Below are 20,926 nucleotides of genomic sequence, written 5' to 3'. Positions count from 1 at the left end.
GCAGAGTGTGAGAGTGCTTATCAGTACATTAACTCTGGCAGTGCAACTTGCAGAAGTTATAAAAACGTCAGTGTTTCTAATGTTTTAATATCTGTGGCAAGTTAATCATTCTTTCAGGATGTTGTACACTAGGTAAATCAGTACACACCTTTACTTAATTAAATAAGACACACAGTACACACGTAGACTAGTATGATTTAATCAGGACAAACAATCTAAGCACATGGTGCAAACTGATATGTATCAGTGTTTAATACAAAACCCAGTCAATTCTGATTCCTTCTTAAAACATACTGTGCTAAGAAATTACTTCAATTTTATAAATTATCATGTCTTCCACAAAGTATTATTAAAATAACTACTTCGCATCATGTCACATTTCAGCATGTCAGACAAAAACAGTCACTTAAAAGCATTTTATTTAAGCTGGAGTGTCAATTCCCTGAATTAAGATCATTGCAAGCAGAAAGTGATCCACCATCAAGCTGTCCCTCCTGGGTGTTAAATCAACAAGCCGCCTGTTAGTCCCCAAAACACCATTAAATATCTTCTCCCCAGTTTACTTCATGAAAAAATGTAAAACAATTTAAGGCCAACCCAAGCGTCTTCGAAAGATGTGACTGTCTTCTCTCTGTCCTTCGTCTTCATCTGTCCACTCAGCATAGACCATCAACCCGAGCTCCACAGTATGACGCCGCCTGGATCAATGCTGAGCCAGCCCTGCAGAGCAGAGTCTGAGGAAGGTGCATTAGGTGCCACAGGTCACCTGATTAGAGGTCATCTTAAGCTCCAGTGCTGGTAGAGGTTAGCCGCGTCACAGTTGTCCATTTGGATCTGGCCTCCTTTAAGTTGTAAACATTTTCCACTACTGGGATTCTTAAGAAGATTTTCCTGCAAAGTAGGATAAGAGAAAAAGTCAATTAACACACAAACCTGAATATAAACAAATAGAATAACACTTCCTCTAATTATCTAACAGCTCAATACTAAACAAAAACATTTTATGTTTTTGAGCAAAAGCGCTTGCACTTCTGTCCTTACAGCAAAAAGCTGGTTAGCTTAGCTTAGGATATGGACCAGGAGCAGAGATAATAGCTCACCATTTCCTGTCCTATTATAGCAAAGATATATAATAATGTTGATTTTCTCAACTCACAACAAAGTAAAGAGAAGCATAATTCCCCAAATTTCTTAATTTTACATTCAGTCCAGCCTGTAGTGCTCTTCACCTCTGTAAACATGAACTCCTGTTGTGGTGACAAACTGGTGCCCTTCCCTTTCCGTTTGCAGAGCTCGATCTTCACCTGCTCAGGATAGGGTGATGCATGAAGACACAACTGCTTGCCAATATTATGACGTAGCTCCTTATGAGACGAGTACTCAAAATACTAGAAAAAGAAAAAAATAATCATCCAATCAGAAATTCTGACAATGTCAAAGAACGTAATATAAGCATACTTTTTTAAAAAAAATTTCATGTGTAAGTCAAGGTCAGTGTACCTGGTTGCCTCCCATGTTGTGACACTGATACATGATCACAGGTTTACCTCCCTGATTGTCGCCTCCTACATCCAGACATGTATTAGATCCTAAGTTTCTCAGCTTTAGCAAAAACAGACACGACACATCATTAAAATACATCCGCAGTCATGTGAGGTTAGTAATATCTTTCTCCATCTACATTCAGACAAAGGGAAATGTGACTCACTGCTCCATGTTGCACTGGGTTTAAATCTGGTAAGTAGGCTTCTGGGTAGACATTCTGCAAGTACCAGGTGAAGTTCTTGCACTTAAGCCTCTCCCTCAGATTCAGACGATCAGAGATGTCTCCATACTTATGCTAAAAGAATGGATGATCTGTATTTAAAACTATGAACAATAACTCACATGATGATTATATAAACGTGTTGCAGTGAGGGAGGCAAACTGCTGACAAAGATACAGTGAGAATACAGTGATAAAAGAATCCATGTGCATTCAACATTTGATCATGAGCACTCGCCGTCAGCGGGTCACACTGACCATTTGGGCCATGGTTTCAGCATTCTTTTGGCGGCGATAATAAATTTTCTTGTAGTCATCCATCCAGACCTCAGCCAGGCGAACCAGGTTGCGAGTGATGACCTCTACGCCATTGGGGAAGGTATGGGGGCTCTTGGTGCGGAAAACATGTCCGACCACAGAACATGGGAGGATCTCGAGCTGACCCCCACACTGCCACACCTGCAAAACATGGAGAAATGAAGGCTCTAACTTCCTAATGACAGGGAGATTTATAAGATAATAGGTGGAGCTTAGGGAGCATAGATAAAGAGACAAACCCTGAAAGACATCTCCAGATTTTCACCACCCCAGATCTCCATCTTGTCATCATAAGTTCCAATGTGCTCAAAGTACTTCTTTGAGATCGAGAAGAGACCTCCAGCAAAAGTAGGTGTTCTGAAATAATCACAGCCAGAAAAAAAAAAAATCATGATGTGATTCATGATGTTCTCGAGGCATAATCAAAAAGATCTCTCTTACTTTACGGGGTAAGTTTCATCCTTGCGCAGCTTCCCTGCATCTTCAGGGATTTGCTCCCAGCCGAAGGTGAGGCTCCAGTCAAAGTTGCCGCGGTTGTAAGCGCGGCTAGTGGCGACAGGCTTGTGGAAGTTAAAGGTGTTGAGGTCAATGGAGGTAATTTCAGGACTAACCACAGCAGTGGGCTCCTCAACAATGCGGACTAACAGAGGTTCAAGCCAACCGTGGAAACACTCACCTACACAGGGACAGAGATCAGATGTTGACACAGAAGTTAACTTCACACTGCAAGCCTTAATGCTCAATTCTGATTTTATTGCTCAGATCTTTTTTTTGGGGGGGGGGGGGGCTGTTCACATTGCTTATGAAATGCGACATGTATCACATTCCTGTGGGAATACAAATCGGATTTGAAAAGAACAGACTCAATGTGATATGTGCTGTTCAAACTGTCAAAAAAATAGATCTGAGAACAGATTCAGGTCATACTGGTTTTGGATGCAGTGTTAACGCAGCCTTAGTCTGGGGCAAAGCATGGCCTCATGAAAAAATTGGTCTTACATCAAAATTAGCTGAAATTATTATTGGGTCCTTTTTGAGACACACAGGTACTTCAAATTGTAATTGTGTATTTGTCGGTGTGTTTGTTTTCTTACAGTGTGCATCCAGAAAGGTTAGCACCTCGCCCTGAGCAATACTGGCACCCAGCAATCTGGCAGTGATGAGACCCTTCCTCTGGGGCTGCCTCACTACCTTCACAATCTTCAGCTGACGCACATATTCCTCCAACGGGGCCTTGAGGTGGTCTGAAGAAGTTTAAACAACATAATCAAATTTTGCTCATTGTTAATTTAAAACATGTTTAAATAAAAATGTTGCCTTAGGTGAGCTCTGGTGGTTTGAGGTCTTACAGTGTTGTATCAGGATACACCATGACATCTATCAACCTACAACAACGCACACACTCAATGCCGGATATGGTCAGAGATACAAAAGACCAACAATAGTGACCTATTAAAAACTTGTTTTCTGACTGTCATTTTAAAGCAGAAGCTTGCTTGCCCAAGAAAAAATAGAAGGATATTCATGTTTATAACTATGAAGCTACTAAGATAAGAAACACCAATGGAGTAGAAATGTTTCTCGTAAAACTAGGTCACACTTCCTTTCAACAAGCTTTTGACCACATGCTGTACATTTGTAACAAGTTTCAGTCTTTAAACGTTATGAAAGCTTGTTCCTGTGGTTGCAAAAAAGGAAGTTTGGGTTTAGTGGAACATGTAAATATAGCTGAGGCGAAAAGAACATTAGCTCAGAGAAGAATGGAAATAAATGAATTAAATCTAGATGTTGTAGTTTTTTAAAGATACATGTGGCATTGTGCAGGGCATATTATGTCTCACTGTCATATAATATTGAATTGAAATGGTCATATATGCTTTTAACCGACAAATAATCATTAACATATGAGAAGACAATCATTTCTTACTTCAAAAAGGGTCAAAAACTCTTCAGTGATTTCAAAAAGCATTGCATAACCCTTCTGTTAGGTTCCTGGTTCATGCCAGGGATGAAGTGAAGCGACGCTGCAAGTTTGAGCAGCATTGTTTGTATGCCTGAAACACTGCATGCAGTTGAGCATCCAAACATAGGTGGACAACTATAGGAGAAGTATGTATAGGTGTATATAAACTAATATACAGAACAGATGCTCTAGTGCTTGTTTACATTCACTAGTGTAGTCATTCATGATTTAAGGTAAAAAACAAAAACGGGTGAAAGACTTAATTATGTAGCTGCTGTACAGCAATACAGACATTAGAAATGTTATCACACATCAAAGTTCAACTGTTTGCAGAGTAAAACAAGTTCCTATGCAAAATATAACAAAGCTGCACATTTACTTCAAAGATAAAGTCACTGTAGTTTGCATTTCACCTGAGGACAACCATACCTGCCTATAGTAAGAGACACATTATTTTATGTGTCACTGCACACCACACCCAAGTGTCTTTTGCAATTTCAAAGACCCAACATGCCTTTTACTTCATTTATTTGTGTGCAAGCTACTTTGAATGCAAAAGTATTCAGTATAAATATCTAAGGCTCAGGGTTAACAGGGAATGTCGTGCTTCCCTAGGAACTCTGAAACTTAAGTTAATATATCACTTATAAGTGCAGACATGATTTGTGATGTACTTCCCTGTACAAATCCAACCAGTGCTTTTTGGTGATTATCTAGTTAATGTTGAAAAAGATATCTTACTCTGCTTTTTTTAAATGATTTTTTTCCACAACACTTTACTAGTTTATAACTAGAACATGTGCTCATACTTTTCATTATTTATCTGCTTGTCAGTACAACATGAAGAGATCAGATTGTGTTTTTAGCACATCAAAAAGTACAGAAAAATATGAATTAATTCATCAAATTTGGTTTGCATTTCTGCTATTCTTCACAAATTAATCTCCAATAGTTAGGCATAGGCTACGGCAGACATATCTACCTACTTTACTGATCTGTGAAATATTTAATTACATTTACATGTTTTTTTATTAGTGTTTATAATTTCATACCTGCAACACTGGCATCATCGACCATGATGATCTCTTTGAGAAGGAAAGCAGGGGATGTGTGCAGGACACTGTATACAGTCCTGAGGAGGGTGGACCAAGCCTCATTGTGGAAGACAATAATAACACTGGTGGTCGGCAGTGGAGGACAGCGAGGAAACCTTCTGTTTACACACCTGAAAATTTCAAAAAGCAAACGTGATGAAACACAGGTGGTCTTGTGGAAACATGTCTAAAAGGCATCTCCTGATACTCATGTTCTGCAAATAAAAATTAACAATAGCAAATTGTGCAAACAGCTCAAAACAAACAGCTTATTTAAAAAAGGCCCCATGAAAACACATTGCTCAAAGCCTTAAAGCCTGTGACATGGACAACATTAATAGTCAATAGTAAAGTTTTTACAACAACACAGATAGAGCCTTAGTCTCAAAAATCAAGGATATGGAAATGTGCAAAGTGTTGTGTCCAATAAATATTTGGGGTAATCTTTCAGATATTGAATCAGTGAGTCACTGATTCCATTCAGACCCCCGGCTGAGACGTAGGGTATCAGCTGGCCTGACGTGTACAAGTCAGCACACCTGTGGTAAAACAGTGATAAGTCTAAGAATAATTTCGGAATGTTTTCTTACTCTGGAGGCCTTGTGTCATCCCCAAGACTGCGGCTGAGCGATATGCGGTCGCTGGCAAACTGGTTGAAACAGTGCCGTGTCATTCCCTCGGCTTTTTCCTTCTCCTCCTCTGGAGACATATGGGTTTTATGAAATCCCTTCCCATCAGCCCCAGGGGCGTTGGGGTCCTGGGGTGGTCTCTCCAGGTGAGGTAGAAGCTCAGACTGGGTGAAGAATCCAGCAGGGCAGTTGACGTCCTCGGTGGGCTGGGACTCCACTGGTTGAGGCTCAGGAGCTCCGATCTGGAACCCCATGTTGTTAACAGCATCTCGCACCATGACCATCACCTTGTCCCTCTTGACAACAAGCTCCTGAAACCAGGGGTCGCCAGTAGGTGAAGGGCCGACATCCCTCTGGAGAACAACGAGGGCCACCATGAAGAGAGTCCCCGCAAGGAGCACCAGCTTCAGAGGGGACATTCGTCGACGTAAGAACCAACGCATGATCCAGAGTAAGTGTTTTTCTCAAAGTTGCTGAAAACAGAAAATAAAACAACTTAATCCACTTTGGCTGTCTGCAAATGTTTGTTCATTTTACATGAGGGTTTCAAGCAATCTCTGAAGAACACTTTTATCAAATCCTTAGCCCCAGTCACAAAAATAAAATCCTGTTTGTGTGTCTCTGCAAGTGTCATAGCAGCAGGTACTCGAGCCAACTTAGCTCCTCCCTCACCCGTCTCTTTAGGAAACAGTCCCATAGGGTTGGAAAGAACAGGATGAGGGTGTGCAAAAACACACCACACCTCTAAGTAAACACCTGAGTTCACCTGCTCTGGCCAGTCCTCCAGGACCCACGTGGCAGCAGGTGCACTGTGACACGACAGGTTCAACCTGCATCTCCCACACAGGTTAATAATTGACACACACGCACCACCCTGTACCCACACCTGCTTTATACACACCTCACACAAATGAGCTGTCATATGCTAACGGAATGGGAGTTTGCATCGTGGAGTCTGACACGTCAACCAGTGTAGGCATTATAAGCGGCTGTTTCCTGCTATGTGAAACAGGATATTCTAGCAATGTGGGACATCTGCATGTCCCTAGGTGATCACTGTTCAGTAAGAGACTCACTCTTACTTGGTCATAATTAATTCACCCTATTCTCAAGCCAGCCTCCTTCATTATTGATTCAACAGGACACTCTTTTTTGTGTTTCAGAACACAGAACAAGTTTTCTCTAAAGGATAACCAGTTAGTCCAGTTTGTCGTGGCAAGCTATGACAGAAAAGGAGGAGGAAAAATATCTAACCAGGCAACTATGTAAATCTTATTGACTTATAGATTTGAAATTATCTGATATTAGAAAGAGTATAGGCTACTGTCAAGATCTGCTCTATTTTAACTATTTTATAAATAAATATTTGTAAATAAATGCGACGTCATTGCCAAAATACTTTAGCCTAATGTTCCATATTGCCTTTAGTAAAATATATAGGACAAGCGGCGTTTCATAAACAGACTTCATATTTACAAATGATATTTACAGCTCAAAGTAACTTGACGTAGACACAATTTACAATAAAAAGAAATCATGATATAAACTCGTTCAGCTAGACGATTTACGGCAGAAAAACGAAAGAGGAAGAGCTGACTTTTTGTCATTCAGTGTGTGGTCTCATTCAAAGTCGAAACAACGCATGTAAATGACATATCTAGAAAAGACACTTTTTTCGCGGATGAATAAAACCGGCCAGTCTCTAACGCGACAGAGGGAATCTACTAAAACTTAATATTAAAAGGCCTTTATGACTCCAAAAGCTGTCACTTACCTTTAAACTGACGAGAAGTTGACGCTTACACCTGTTCCGGTTGTTGTGATATTCTTTTGTGTGTGAAAAGTTGCCCAATGAGCACAGTGCGCTTTATCTAGTAGATTGAAGTTGATAGACTGGAGATTGTATCAATACAGAAGACAGCAGTTCCGTTGCCTCCCGGCTTTTTGCTTTGAAACATACAGGTGTCATTGGTTGAAATGATTAGCTGGAGTCCCCTGCTGGCCGCGCGTGCACCCAGAGTTTTCTCAAGAAGCACGTTAAAACCATAAAACAGAGCACGAGCTCATGTATTTGATTATCATACAGTACAGAATAAATTAACAATATATGTTTGAAAATTGAAAAAAAAAAAATCTGAACTAGAAAGAAAACGAAACAATAATAAAAAACTCGAATAAAAAATAGATATAAATTCGGGTAATATTATTAGATATTGTAGGCCTGCTAAGATCTCACTACTGCTAAAGAATGAGCAAAAGTAGTCTATGATAGGCTATATAAACACCTGAGTAGTTGTTTTTTTTAAGCTACAGCTTAAGGAAACATTAGGCTTACCCAGTAAGTGCTTTTTCATCAGGGATTAGAAGGAATTTATGTCGCTTAATTAATGTTCAGCATAGAGTGCTGTTAGTGAACATAGCCATTACCTCAACAGAAATTAATTATGAATGAGCAAGCAATTAAATACTCTCGTGTATAAGCGTCTTGTAACTGTATACTGTTTTATTCTGAAAGGGAGAAGGAGGCGTGTCTCAGCTTACTGTCACAGGGAGAAATCTTGGTTGCGGGCTGCTGATTGACATGCATGCTAAATTAAATCCTGACTAAAAATGCACCTTTAAAAAGGCTAGAGGGTTTGTAAAAAAGAAAAAGAAAAAACTGTTTAGAAAGCAATTTTGTGGGAAAATAAATAAATAAAATGGCTACTGGTTTTGGTCGATATCCATAGACCATTCCTACCTTTGGAAAAATCTTCTACATCAATCATGTGAGAGAATTATGGTATAGGAATAATAAACCAAATAAACACAATCAGTGCAAAATGGCCATTTATTAATTTCTGATCAAAAGGGGAATGAATCAAGAATTGCGCTTACTACGACATTTTAAAGTAAAATGCAACAGTGTTAAGTTGAACCTTCACTTTAATTAAGGAAGGAAAGGGATAAGTAAAAGTGAGCATTGTTTTTCTACAGCCCAGAGAGGCTGCCTTTTAGCCTCATACAGAAAAGTTAGCAGATCAACACCCGGTGTAAAACCAATCTCGTTATAAAAACACCTTCACTTTTCATCAAATATGATGTCCAATCAATTTGGCCACAAGTAAAACAATAAAACTCTGTATTCAGTACCAAAGGCAATTTATAGAATGGGTTTCTTCAGTAGTAGTTTCATTGTGGACAAAAGTATATATTGTTACATTCATGTGGTTATTGTTTTTAACTCTTACTTTGGGGGTTACAAACCTCCATGTACCACACACAACCATAAAGGATCAAATACTGTTGTGTAAAGATGTGAATATTGGTCCAGAAAGTATGGGGACCTTAGAACTGCATAATCTCAAGGCAATATGTGTGAGCTGAAGGAGAATCCTACTACCAGAAACCAGTTTACGTCCACACGTTGTAACATAATCCAAAATATTCATTTCAAAGGCTAACGCATCTTTAGGTTGGAATGAATTTTTTTCAAAATTACAGTCCATCAAAGGCGCTGTAGATATAATTCTCTTCATTTTGACACAAGAAATCAGGAATGGTCACACAACTCTGAAGAAATAATATAAAACATGCTTTGCAGCAACCGGTTTGGCAAGAAAGCATTGTCGTACAGTATCATAAAAACCTCACAGTGAAAAGTTACAGTTCACGTAACCAGATGCTAATATTTATCTATGAGGGGGTATCCTTACAGATACAGATCAGCATCTGGCTACGTGTGTACACACCCACACACACACACACACACACAATCAGAAACACACACCCAAACACCCATACAAACGGTCTACTCGCACACACATTTAGAAAACATGTCATAACAGTTAAACAATCTCTCTTCAGTACCGTGATACTAATGCAACATACCTTCCTTCATTTCATACTTCTTGTTTATGGCTAGAACCAAAAACGACATTATAGGGAGCAGGTGATCACTCGTACATTTCAGTGAACCACAAACAGCCTCACGCCTGGCATGTGTCTAATCACAGGCTGGAAGAAACAAAAAAAAAAAAGGCCCTGATAAGAAACAAGACACTCCAAGCCAAGGTTATTTGAGGGTTTTCTACCTGCGTATGTGTGCATGTGCCTGTGTTCTCCTTCATGAATAAGTTCACAAAAATAAAAAGTGTTCGTAACTATCACCGACAGTGATATTGCCGTGGCCTTTATTGTAAAAGATGAATAAATTACTTAAGGACACTGTACTTTGAACAGAATCACTGGTGTTTGTATCATATCAAACGTTTGTTCTTTGGTCATTTTCTCTCATGTTGTCCTTGCATATTTTCTTATAAGTAACGCGTTTTGCTGATATATAGATTTTTTTTTTGTACAAGGTCATAGCAAAAATCCATCTGCACAAAAATAAATAAAGACTCCAGAGGAAATACTTGTACTATTGCTCATAAACACAAGCATAGCCACTTCTGTTCTAAGGCAACTGGGCTTCATGATCTCTTGAGCAGCTTGGGAAAAAGCCTTCACAACGTTACATGTGACATCATACACATGGGCCCAGCTCGTGTTGGCTGGCCTGTCTCCTCCTCTCCCCCACTTTACTGTGCTGCGGCGCTAAAAGTCGGGCTGACCACTCAGTGTCTATGCAGTCTCTGTCTTGTCAGTGCAATGGGAGTCGCACTGCGGTCGACCTCTGGGTGTTAACTGCCTGGGGGGCCGCTGGTGAGGAAGTAAGTGGTCATCTCCCCCTTCCCCTTCACCTTGACAACACCTCGACAGTCGAGCTGGTATCCATTGTTGACCAGCACGTGGTATAAGTCCGTGGTCACCTAAGACAGAACAAGGACATTTGAAACCAAGGATGTCAGATACTCAACCCTTAACAAGAAACACACTCAGTCCCAGTCTGACTGGTTTCACAATCGATACAAAACATAAAAAGTTTATAATGTAGTCAATTTTGTAAAAACTTGAGCAAAAAAAAAAAAAATCATCTTACCTACCAAGTGCTCAAAAATCAACCATAGAAAGAAAGTTAATTTAATTTACTTTAAGTAATTTATCAAGCATTGTTGTTATATTTGAAGCTTCATTTTTATGACAATTTCCTGCCTTCATGTGTTCTCTATTATGATTCTATATTAAACATTTGTGGGGATTGATTAGTTAGTCAAATAACATTAAATTATAAATCGATTGGTGCAGCATTACATACTGTGCATTGTAGTGTGATTTTATTTGCAGTGTTTCTGGCTGGCCAACAGATGGCAGCATTGTACTGTGATCCAAAAACAGACAACTTCTGGATTTGATTTGGGGTAAAAAATGTCACAACAACTCTGAGCTCAGTTGGTGTTCTTCTCACAAGTGTTACCATCCATGAGAAGAGATGATGAATAAGACTGTGGAAATCGTGTCCTTAACTGACCAAACTGACTGTGATTAAAATGTTTCCCTTTTAAAGATGAGAACAGCCTGTTCAATGCTGACATGCATTCTTGCCGAAAGGCACTCCTGCAGAGCAGATGTCGAAAACCCAAAATACCCTAGCTGAAGGACTGTGTAGCCATGATACCTTCTTACATGGCAAAGGAAAAAATGACTCAGCCTCTTTCAGAAAAAAAAAAACAGTCCTTCAAAATGTGCATGCATTAGGGTGATACACATCTCTGAGTTTGATGCAGAAGATAGCAAGAATGCACTTGAGCAGATTTAAGTAGGATTACTTAACTCAAACACACTTGACATTTCTAAGTACGTTTCTGTATTTGTTTGTTTTATAAATTGGCTGAATATATTATCTTAAACAACTAAATTCGCTCTTGAATAAAGTTACAAACTGCTGAGGATATACTGAGCAGATTTGAGTACAGTACCTGGATGCAGTCTGGTACTCCTGTGCTGTCCATCCGACTGGCCACATTCACTGTGTTCCCCCAGATATCATACTGGGGTTTCCTGGCTCCAATCACCCCTGCTACAACCGGCCCCATGTTTAACCCTAAGAAAATATCACCAGCAGTTACCATGTAAGAAGATTACACAGTTCCCCTTTGACTGAGTTATAAGATGTTGGACCCAGAACCCAGGCTTACCTATCTTCATCTGGAAGTTGTTGAAGGAGTGTTCATTGATGTATTTCATCTGCTCCCTGAGCCTCATGGCGTAATCGGCCAGAGCTAAGATGTGTGAGCGACCCTCTCTGTCATAGGTGGAGTCATTGAGGCCAGAGGCTGCCATGTAGGTGGAGCCAATGGTCTTGATTTTCTCCAGCTGACGGAACCGTTCTTCACTGATGATCTAGAAATGAATAATCGAAAGTGTATATGGAAAGGAAGTGCAACAAGAGCAGCACATCAGCTACAGGATATCAGCTTTATGAGTGTCAGAACACATCAAAACAGGAAAAAGGTGATTGATTTACTCTGCATTCATCTTTTTCTCTCACATTTTTCTCTTCTCACCTCGTCAAAATCGGCGATGATCTCATTGAGCAGTCTGAGGCACTCCACCCCCTCGTTGTTAGCCTCCAGCTCAACGTAAAACTCTGAAAAGTTGCTGATGGAGGCAAACATGACAGCGACACACTCACATGACTGGTAGTACAACTCGTCATTCCGACGCTCCCGTGCTAGAAAGTGGGCGGCTACATCCTTGGGCAGGATGTTGTGAAGCAGGCGGCGATTGTAGGCCTGCAGCTCTTCCATCTCCTCCTTCTCCTCTGTGGCCTGAAGGTGGATGGGAGGAGGGGGGGAGAAGTGGCTCGTTATTTTATTTTTTTGTCATGTGGGTAGATCATTGAAGTAGTCAGAGCTGTTGCCTCAGTGAAACAAAACTAAATTGGCTGAATTCCATCTTGCTTCTCCGTCAGGGCCACTGTCACACTTTAATGGCTTCCTTTGACACTAGAATACAATGGACTCATCACCAAAGTTATTTCTAACTCCTTTAAAAAACATCCAGTGCCTCTGCCAGATTTGTTATGTTTTTTTCCTCTTGTGATACAGTTTGTCTGTTTTTCAGTCTGCTGGATTACGATACATTAGGATGTGTTACACTTTCTTGACTCCAGAGGTGCACACATTTAGCTGCCTCTACAGATCTCCTAAATAAAAACAATAAAAACAAACAACAATCAAAGCAATCCAGACGCAAATAGAAGCACATACCAATGACAACCACAAACAACAGATTTGCACATTAACCACATGTTCCGATGTTAACACAGCATAAACAAATCCAGAATTATCTGGATTTATTAAAGAGCTTACTCCATAAATTAGCTCTTGTGTAAAATGTGTTTGTTGTTTGTATGTTCATGTGCTTGAAAGTTTAGCAGGATTCATAAACATGTTTGACTGGTGTGGTTTACTCCATTTTATGATAAGTCATAAAGGTTGCGGTTAAAAGGGTTTGAATAATAGTGGCTTTAGTTTTTTTTTTTTTTTTTAAATCACACAAAACAGTTTCCTTTACCTGCAGCTTCCAGAGGAAGTCAAGGCGTGCTGTGGACTCCACCTGCTGGCCGTGCAAATAGAGAGCCAGAACAAACACTGTGAGAATTATCGGGGTCAAGACCTTAAGGGGCACCTTGGTCACGGTCTCCAGGCTGAGGAGGGAAATAGGAGATGGTGAGAAAAATCAATGATTGTGTTGCGTAGGAGTGAAATGTTGCAACCATAAGCATTTATATGTCATGCTATAATTGAGAGCTTCTCACCACTGTTCAGCAGTTTCATTGGAACGAGGCCTGGAAAAAAACACAAGAGGAAGTCACATCAACAGATCTTATGGGTCACTGAAATAAGGTAGTGAAATACAAAGTAACACAACTTACTGTTGTAGGGAAATATTAGAGACTTGCCTGAGGGGAAAAAAAGAGAACATTAAAGTAGGAGTAGCGCCCAACTGGTGAACAAGAAAGTAGGTGTTTTGAATTGTTCGCCTTATTGTAAAAAAGTAGGACACGTTTATTGTAAACTACAGTATTGTGAGACAGTCGCTGAACTACACAGGTTGAACATTAGGAAACAGTGAGTGTACATGTATGTGTGTGTCCCTGTAGGGCACTCACAGGGTGTTCAGGGCACGAACCAGCAGGTCTGCATTGTCAAACAGGACAACCTGAGGCCACTCCACCAGAAGAAGAAAAGTGAGCTGGATGAGCAGCATTAGTGCCAGTTTCCCAATGCTGCTGATGTGGAGGAACACAGAGCAGGCCAGCAGGGTCAGCAGTACGCTGTAGCTGAAATACTACAGCACAGAGGGGACAGTCGGTGTGGAGGAGGAGGCCAAAGTTAAGGAGAGAATTCAAACATACTTTTAATGGATACAGAAACAGACTAAATACACAAATCCTTAAATGTCATGTGACTGACCTCGGGGAAAAGGCAGGTCCTGTCCTCGTGGTTGGGACACAGGATCAAACCGTCCTTTGCTGTCTTGGTCAGGTTGTACAGCAAACAGTTATTCACTGGTGTGTTCAGCTCCAAACACGCATTCAGATTCTCTCTGCTGCAGGTAAACTGGAGGACAAATGAGGACAAAGAATGACATTTAGCTATCTCCAAATTAGGGTGACATGGCGAAATACACTGCAGAAAAATAATTTATACTAAAATCAAATAGCCCCAATATTGAAACATAAACATGCTTTATTTTTGTCATCAAACGGAAGTAGAGCCTTCTTTGATAAAGTTCCCTTGGACACATATCTTTGAATACTTGTGGTAGAGATATGAACCTTTTACTTTTTAATAAAAATGTAAAAAAAAAAGTTATCAATGCTCTACAGTGAACAAGTAATGTAAATAGTGATGTTTTTGACATCAAATTATTTATATCTTCCAATACCATTGCAATGCTGGTATACCGTACTGCATGGTTTCTAGCTGTGTATTGGAGAATGCCAGCAAGAAACCAATTACAGGCTGATATATCTCTGCAGGCTGCCAATTTAACAAGTGAATCAGGAACACAGAGAAAATAAAGAGATAAACATGAAGTGACCATTGATGTTTACAATGAAACCTAATATTTCAAAGATTTTAAATGCACAACATGCAGTTTATACAGTAACACATTTTTTTTTTATCAAACCGTAACCACAGCACTGTTTTTTGTAAATGACCATTTTTATGTAATTTAAAAAACACATTTGATGGCTTGGTAGAAGGACGTGAGGTTTCACTTGATGAGTGTACATGTTTATAACTGCATCATGACTTTTAACACTGTACTGGCTGTTTAACTAGTTGAAAGTGATTCGGACCTAAGACACGTGTTTTAACTGTGATGTAAAGGCACTGCAGATGTAAATTAGATCAAGGCTAACTCTGGTACAGTGCATGGTCCCTTAACAAATAAAATCAATAAAATCAAATAAATTGTTTGTTTCATCCGTATATCTGTACACACACACACACACACACATATATATAAAATGCTAACAATGAACACTTAAAGGTCACATATTTTCCTCCTTTTCAACCAATTCTCAGAGGTCCCCAAAACATTAATGGAAATTTCTTGTTAAAAATCCACTCCGATCGTGTATTTTAGCATGCTTATAAACCCCTCTCTTTCAGTCCTGCTCAGAACAGGCTGTTTCTGTGTTTATAGCTTTAAATCGAAATGAGCTGTCCCTCTCTCTCTCTCTCTTTCATGCCCGACTGTTTACGGTGAGAAGGCAGACTCAGAGGGCAGAAGAAACACCTCGCTGTGGGAGAGCCACCCACCAGGGGGAGGGGTTACTGCCCTTTGTGATGTCACAAAGGGGAAAATCTCCAAACGGACTGTTTGAGCACACAAGTGGAGCAGGCACAAAACGGAGAGGATGGACTTTTCTCACAATAAGGGGGTTTGTAGACAGACTACGGACTAGCTTCATTGGCCAGGTATGCTTACACACACAAGGAATTTGACTTAAATATTAGTGTTAGAAAAACATGGTACAGAGTATTTTGTATAATATGGGACCTTTAATATAAGAAAGAAATGAAAAAGATTTGGTTTTAAAAATAAACTAATTTTGACAATCTCATACAAACGTAACATTATCTGCAATAGAGAACAAACCAAATGACGTATTTCTGTAGGCCAACCCTGAAGTAGCAGCACCATGGGGTCTATTGAGAATTCGCCTATGGGATTTTTTCAATGGATTTTGGATCATTGCAGAAAATAAGCTCTGTGGCAAACACATATTTGTGATGCGTAGGCGTTTTGGATAATCTTCACAAATGAACACCATTTTTATGATGTTTGAAGCGTTACTGCAGCCAACAGAAGTAAAAAGCTAACGTTATGCTATAGAGAACTACACCAGGGTCGGATGACTTTGACGTCACTACCGTTATGCTTCAGACGATTTCCGATAAGCTAATCAGCGTAACTTAATAAATTGTTTAATTAACCTATTTGCCTTAACCCAAAGATTAAACATACAGGAGACATCACGGACTAGTGAGAGAGTTCCCGGCGTTTGTGTCAAATTGCCCCATTGTGAAATTCAAATTTCACTCACCATTGTACTCACAATTTTACTCGCCATTGTGAAATTCAAATTTCACAATAGCGAGTATTACCAAACAGAGTTTATGTCGTCTAACAAAACGGGAACATCTCGTAAGCTTCAGTTAACCACAGACCCATTCAAAATCCCCATTCAGTTTGAGAGGATAGACCCCATGGCGCTAAAATGCTAACTTAATTCCATGTTTTAGGATTATAGGAATTTTCTTTCTTTCTTTAAAAAAAAAAAAAAACCAGGATGGTGCAACATTTATTGAACATGGTGATGAGTCCATAGTGACATCTGAGGTGAAGTTTGTGAATAATTAAACACATTTTCATAGACCCTTGACTTGATTTCATTTTTGGGGAACAGTATAAAACAACACATTACTACCACAACATGATAAAAAGATGTCAAAAGAGCTGTAGCACCTACCATGTTTGCAAAGGAGGAAATGAAGAGGAGGAGGATGGTGAGGACACCCACCAAAGTGCTGTGTGCACGAGACTGGACAATCTTCTTGGTAAGAGTCTGCAAGGCATTTGGGAAGAGCTAGAACGGAGAAAGAGAGGAGGAGATCAGTTAGCATTAATACCGTCAGTGGTACTGGCTGAAGACATATGATACCGATTCTTATCTGAAGGTATCTGCACAGATAGTTTGAGTTGTCAAGGCTTTTGTTTCTCACTTTGATGCAGGAGTAGATGGCACAGATGAAGAGAATATTGGCAAGGATGATGAAGATGGTGATGTAAAGGCCGAGCATAACTTTTGTCCTGTGAAAGACAAGGAAAAAAAAAACAGATTTGTTAAGACGCTCATCTCTCATTTAACTCCTGATGAACTAAAACCAAATTTCCTGTGCACAAATCAGTAGAATAAGGAAACTAGAGGGAGACCTATTGGAGAGAGCTACTCACCTTGGGAAAATGATAATCTGGATGAAACAGATGCAGCAGAAAACAAGGAGTGTACAGGCCACGTATCCTCCAAAACGATCATCGATCTTTTTGGAGTACTGCAATGGGAATATCAATGCAAAAATACATGTCCTTATAGCTCAAATAAAGTGAAAGAATCATTTCAGAATTACATTTTTCATGAACTCCAGTGAAAAACCGACCTTTTTCTCGAGGTCGGGTGTCTGAAACGTGAGTAGGAATTTCTTGACATGGTCCTTCCTCAGCTGGTTGATGCTACGCGCATCGATGGCCCGTCCAAGAAACTCATCCACCTCATCCTCGGGGTTCAGGGCCTCCTGAGCACAGCGGCTATGAGGGAAAAGAATAATAGGTCAATGCCTGGTGCCTGGTGTGTTTGTGTGTGTGTGTCTGTATCTGTGAGTGAGTGTGTATGAGAGAGTTGGCCTAAGCTGTGACAGGCAGGATGACTCAGAGTTAATGTGGCATCAGTGCTGTGTTGGATTTGACCATATAAAATCAACAGTGGGCTCTGAAGTCAGACTGCTACAGTGACAGCCTGCCAGTCAACCACTAATAACAAAAGCTGATTTGGTAACAAGGACCGAGGCCAAAACACTCACTTGTCTTTGCTGGATGCTTCATCGATGCCCTGAGAAAAAAAAACAGAATTAGAAGATGACGCCAAAACACAGAAATGAAAGAGAAATAGACAAAAGGAGGTATTATTGAGCAGCCGCGGTACATCTGAAAAATAGACAGAGACTCAGACATCTGCACAGCTAATCCCTGAGAGCCAGACTGATGTTTTAATTAATGCTCGGAGGCTTCAAATTACACCCTTGTTGCCCCCAGGGCTCAAACCCTCTGAGATGGAGAAAACTAAAGGCGGAGGAGAGGGAAGAATGTAGGAAAGAGGAGGAAATGAGACTCGTAGCATAAAAAGAGGGAGGAAGTAAGAGCGAGTGAGTTAGAAAGAGACATATCTGCAGTTGCAGCCACATCAGATTCGCTTCAGAGGTAAAGGGGGAACAGGGAGTCCCTTGGAATCCTGTAATAACTCCTGTATGTTTCACCAGAACAGATCAATACTTCTCTCACATCCTCATTGTCTGCTCCAGGCCTTAACATATTTACAGTTCTGTACAAACTTGTCACTTTGAGACAGTTTATTCATATTTGTAGAGCAACCCACTCATTTAACTTTGAGGAAGTCTGAAAGAAACAAGTTTACACATCCAAGCTAGCAAACTATGTGAGCCTGATTTTAGGTGAAGTTCCTACCAATCAAAGTGCTTCCATGGTAATAATGTGCATGTTAAAAATAAACCATGTTACTCTATTGTGTTAACATGATAATATTGCTATTTTTATGTTAAGACAGTAAATTTAAAGTAGGTAGCCTTTACAAACATCACATAGGAACATCATGCAGAGAGAAAAACAGCAGCATGAAAAAATAACAAACCTTATGAGGACCATTAGGTTTTAACTTTTTATCATTTAACTTTTTGTTAGCTAGTTGCCTTGTCTCTTTTTCTTAAGACTGTATATTGGAAATATAATTTCTGAAAAGCTGAGAAATTCAAAGAAAAGATGAAGGCTTTTAATGAGACAAAGGCATGTGTAGATTCCCTAAAAACTGATCTTTAACTACTGTGGTAATGGGAAATGTATCTTAAAAATAGCTCAGGAATTATTGATTAGCTGCTATAGTTCCTGCTAAGGTCTGCTGACAGCACTAAACACAGAGCGCAGCTACAGATTTTTTACAATGATTTATTTATATTAAGTTTTACATCATAACATTTTATGTACTCCATTCAATAATAGTTGAGCTATTTCAAACATTTCTATGAGAAGAAATGAAATGAGTATCAAATGTGTTGTTGTTAAATTGGTCATAATTTCACCCTAAAGATAGACTTCTGACCCTGAAAAATAAATGTCAAGAAATATGAATTCAAAGCTACTTGAAGGTCACATATTCTCCTTTTCAACAAGTTGAAATAAGACTCAGAGCTCCCCAATTTTTAGCATGTTTATAAACCCCTCTATTTCAGCCCTGCTCAGAGCAGGCTGTTTCTGCGTATATAGCTTTCTCGCTCCGTGCCCAGTTGTTAACAGTGACAAGGCAGACTCCTAGCTGTGGGAGTGACACCCACCTGGGGGAGGGGTTACAGCCTTTGTGATGTCACAGAGGGAAAATCTCTACATGGCCTGCTTGAGCACACTTTTTCTGAAAATTGGAGCAGGCAAAAGACGGAGAGGATGGACTTTTCTTATAAAAGGGGGGTTTGTAGACAGACTAGGGACACATATTAGTGTTTGAAAAACATGGTAATGTGTATTTTACATAATATGTGACCTTTAAGGGAATCATTTAAAAGGATGATAATAATTTGGCTTCAGTGAATTGAGAGGAAGCCACAGGATTTCAGATATAGACAAGAAGAACAGTTGCTTGTTTAAGTGCTCCCTGTGTGTATCCCACCATCTGCCTGAAGACTTTGGATTCCTTGGTTCTGGAGAAGGATCTGTCAGGCACCCAGCGTGGCATCAAACCCTCGGCAGAATTTGCACGTGCTCGCTGCATCTTGGCCAACATGGCTTTCTCCTCTTTCTGGAAGTGAAGAAACCCCACAGCGTTAAGTGCTTTGAGAAACAAGGTCTTCAATGCCAGGTGACAAGACATTATATTGTGTGTGTGAAATATGGCACCAGTGTGACATTCATAGGAGGTCAGGCATGTAAATGGGTCGCGTGTGTGTGTCTGTATGTGTGACTTTGCACTAACCCTCTTCTGGCTGCAGCCCAGCACCAAGAAGGTTTCAATGTTGTTCTCCTTAAGGTATGCGTTCCTCTCTCCTCCAAACCCCGCCTCCACCTCGTAGTCTTCGTTCAGATACTGCAGTGTGGCCTTTGTGATGTGGATACGCCTAGCAGATGAACGTGCAAACACTGTGTCAAAAACTGCACAAGACTACGGAAGCCTACACCAGTTCAGTGGCAGGTTGAGTAGGCGGGACTTACCCAGCCTTCCCTCCGGCCTCCATTTGGTTGGCAAGCGTCACATCATTGGACCAGACATCAAACTGCCACTTGCGAAGGCCGAGCACCCCGCAGTGAACTCGCCCACTGTGGATGCCCACCCTCATGTTCACATTCACGCCTGTCACCTCTCTCACCAGCCTAAAAATACACACACACATGCACACACACACTGATGTTAAAAAAAAAAAAAAACTAGAGCAAGCTTTAACTTGAGGGTCTCTTCGATACCCTTAAAAACAAATGAATACACTTTAACTTCACCTTCACTGGGTGTGCATGCTTGTTGTGATTGAGTTGTTCTTTGTGTATTTTCTGTGCATTAAAGTGTTTGACTCACGAGATGGCCTCAATCATGTCTACTCCCATCTCCACACAGCAGTGGGCGTGATCAGCCCGTGGCTCAGGCAGCCCTGACACACAGTAGTAACAGTCCCCAAGGATTTTTATACGAAGGCAGTGGTTCTCCTGTGCAGCGACCACACACAGAGACACACATGCAAACACTTAGAATATTAGTTATTGTACAGCATGGTACAGTATACAGCTTTTGAAGCATTGATATAGTTTTGTGTTCATTATCAGTGTCAGTAAACTTTTAAAATGTTTAAGTTAAATCATGCTTGCTTTGTTGTAATAACATGGTCTGCTAAAGGTTGGATGGTTACATTATTAAGAGTGGTTTTGTTGTATTTCTGGTGTGAAAA

At 40.2% G+C, this 20,926-nt stretch overlaps 2 protein-coding genes across 2 annotated transcripts in view; both read right to left on the bottom strand.

Moving 5' to 3' along the window:
* Positions 1-183: 183 nt before the first annotated feature.
* Positions 184-7,763, bottom strand: galnt6 (UDP-N-acetyl-alpha-D-galactosamine:polypeptide N-acetylgalactosaminyltransferase 6 (GalNAc-T6)). Its single transcript, XM_061058535.1, has 11 exons — positions 7,543-7,763; positions 5,730-6,241; positions 5,098-5,270; positions 3,177-3,326; positions 2,524-2,758; positions 2,322-2,439; positions 2,023-2,223; positions 1,709-1,840; positions 1,501-1,602; positions 1,230-1,388; positions 184-891 (listed from the first exon to the last, which is right to left on the bottom strand). Exons 2-11 carry the CDS (start codon positions 6,209-6,211, stop codon positions 778-780), a joined length of 1,866 nt encoding a protein of 621 aa, XP_060914518.1. The 5' UTR covers positions 6,212-6,241; positions 7,543-7,763; the 3' UTR covers positions 184-777.
* Positions 7,764-8,580: 817 nt separating this feature from the next.
* LOC132989245 (adenylate cyclase type 6-like) overlaps positions 8,581-20,926 on the bottom strand; it is a 36,765-nt gene continuing 24,419 nt past the window's right edge. The window contains exons 7-24 of the mRNA XM_061056723.1: positions 20,560-20,687; positions 20,202-20,360; positions 19,966-20,107; positions 19,663-19,791; positions 17,792-17,820; positions 17,372-17,519; positions 17,169-17,266; positions 16,937-17,024; positions 16,684-16,800; positions 14,111-14,257; positions 13,807-13,985; positions 13,570-13,596; positions 13,453-13,482; positions 13,209-13,341; positions 12,197-12,460; positions 11,828-12,032; positions 11,609-11,733; positions 8,581-10,561 (exon numbers count right to left, since the gene is read on the bottom strand). Of these exons, the coding sequence (XP_060912706.1) occupies positions 10,433-10,561; positions 11,609-11,733; positions 11,828-12,032; positions 12,197-12,460; positions 13,209-13,341; positions 13,453-13,482; positions 13,570-13,596; positions 13,807-13,985; positions 14,111-14,257; positions 16,684-16,800; positions 16,937-17,024; positions 17,169-17,266; positions 17,372-17,519; positions 17,792-17,820; positions 19,663-19,791; positions 19,966-20,107; positions 20,202-20,360; positions 20,560-20,687 (2,277 nt within the window). The 3' untranslated portion in view covers positions 8,581-10,432. The remainder of the gene's footprint in view (positions 10,562-11,608; positions 11,734-11,827; positions 12,033-12,196; positions 12,461-13,208; positions 13,342-13,452; positions 13,483-13,569; positions 13,597-13,806; positions 13,986-14,110; positions 14,258-16,683; positions 16,801-16,936; positions 17,025-17,168; positions 17,267-17,371; positions 17,520-17,791; positions 17,821-19,662; positions 19,792-19,965; positions 20,108-20,201; positions 20,361-20,559; positions 20,688-20,926) is intronic.

The sequence above is a fragment of the Labrus mixtus genome, chromosome 15, assembly GCF_963584025.1.
Source record: "Labrus mixtus chromosome 15, fLabMix1.1, whole genome shotgun sequence".
Taxonomy (NCBI): domain Eukaryota; kingdom Metazoa; phylum Chordata; class Actinopteri; order Labriformes; family Labridae; genus Labrus; species Labrus mixtus.
This window is presented reverse-complemented; position numbering and strand designations above follow the sequence as displayed.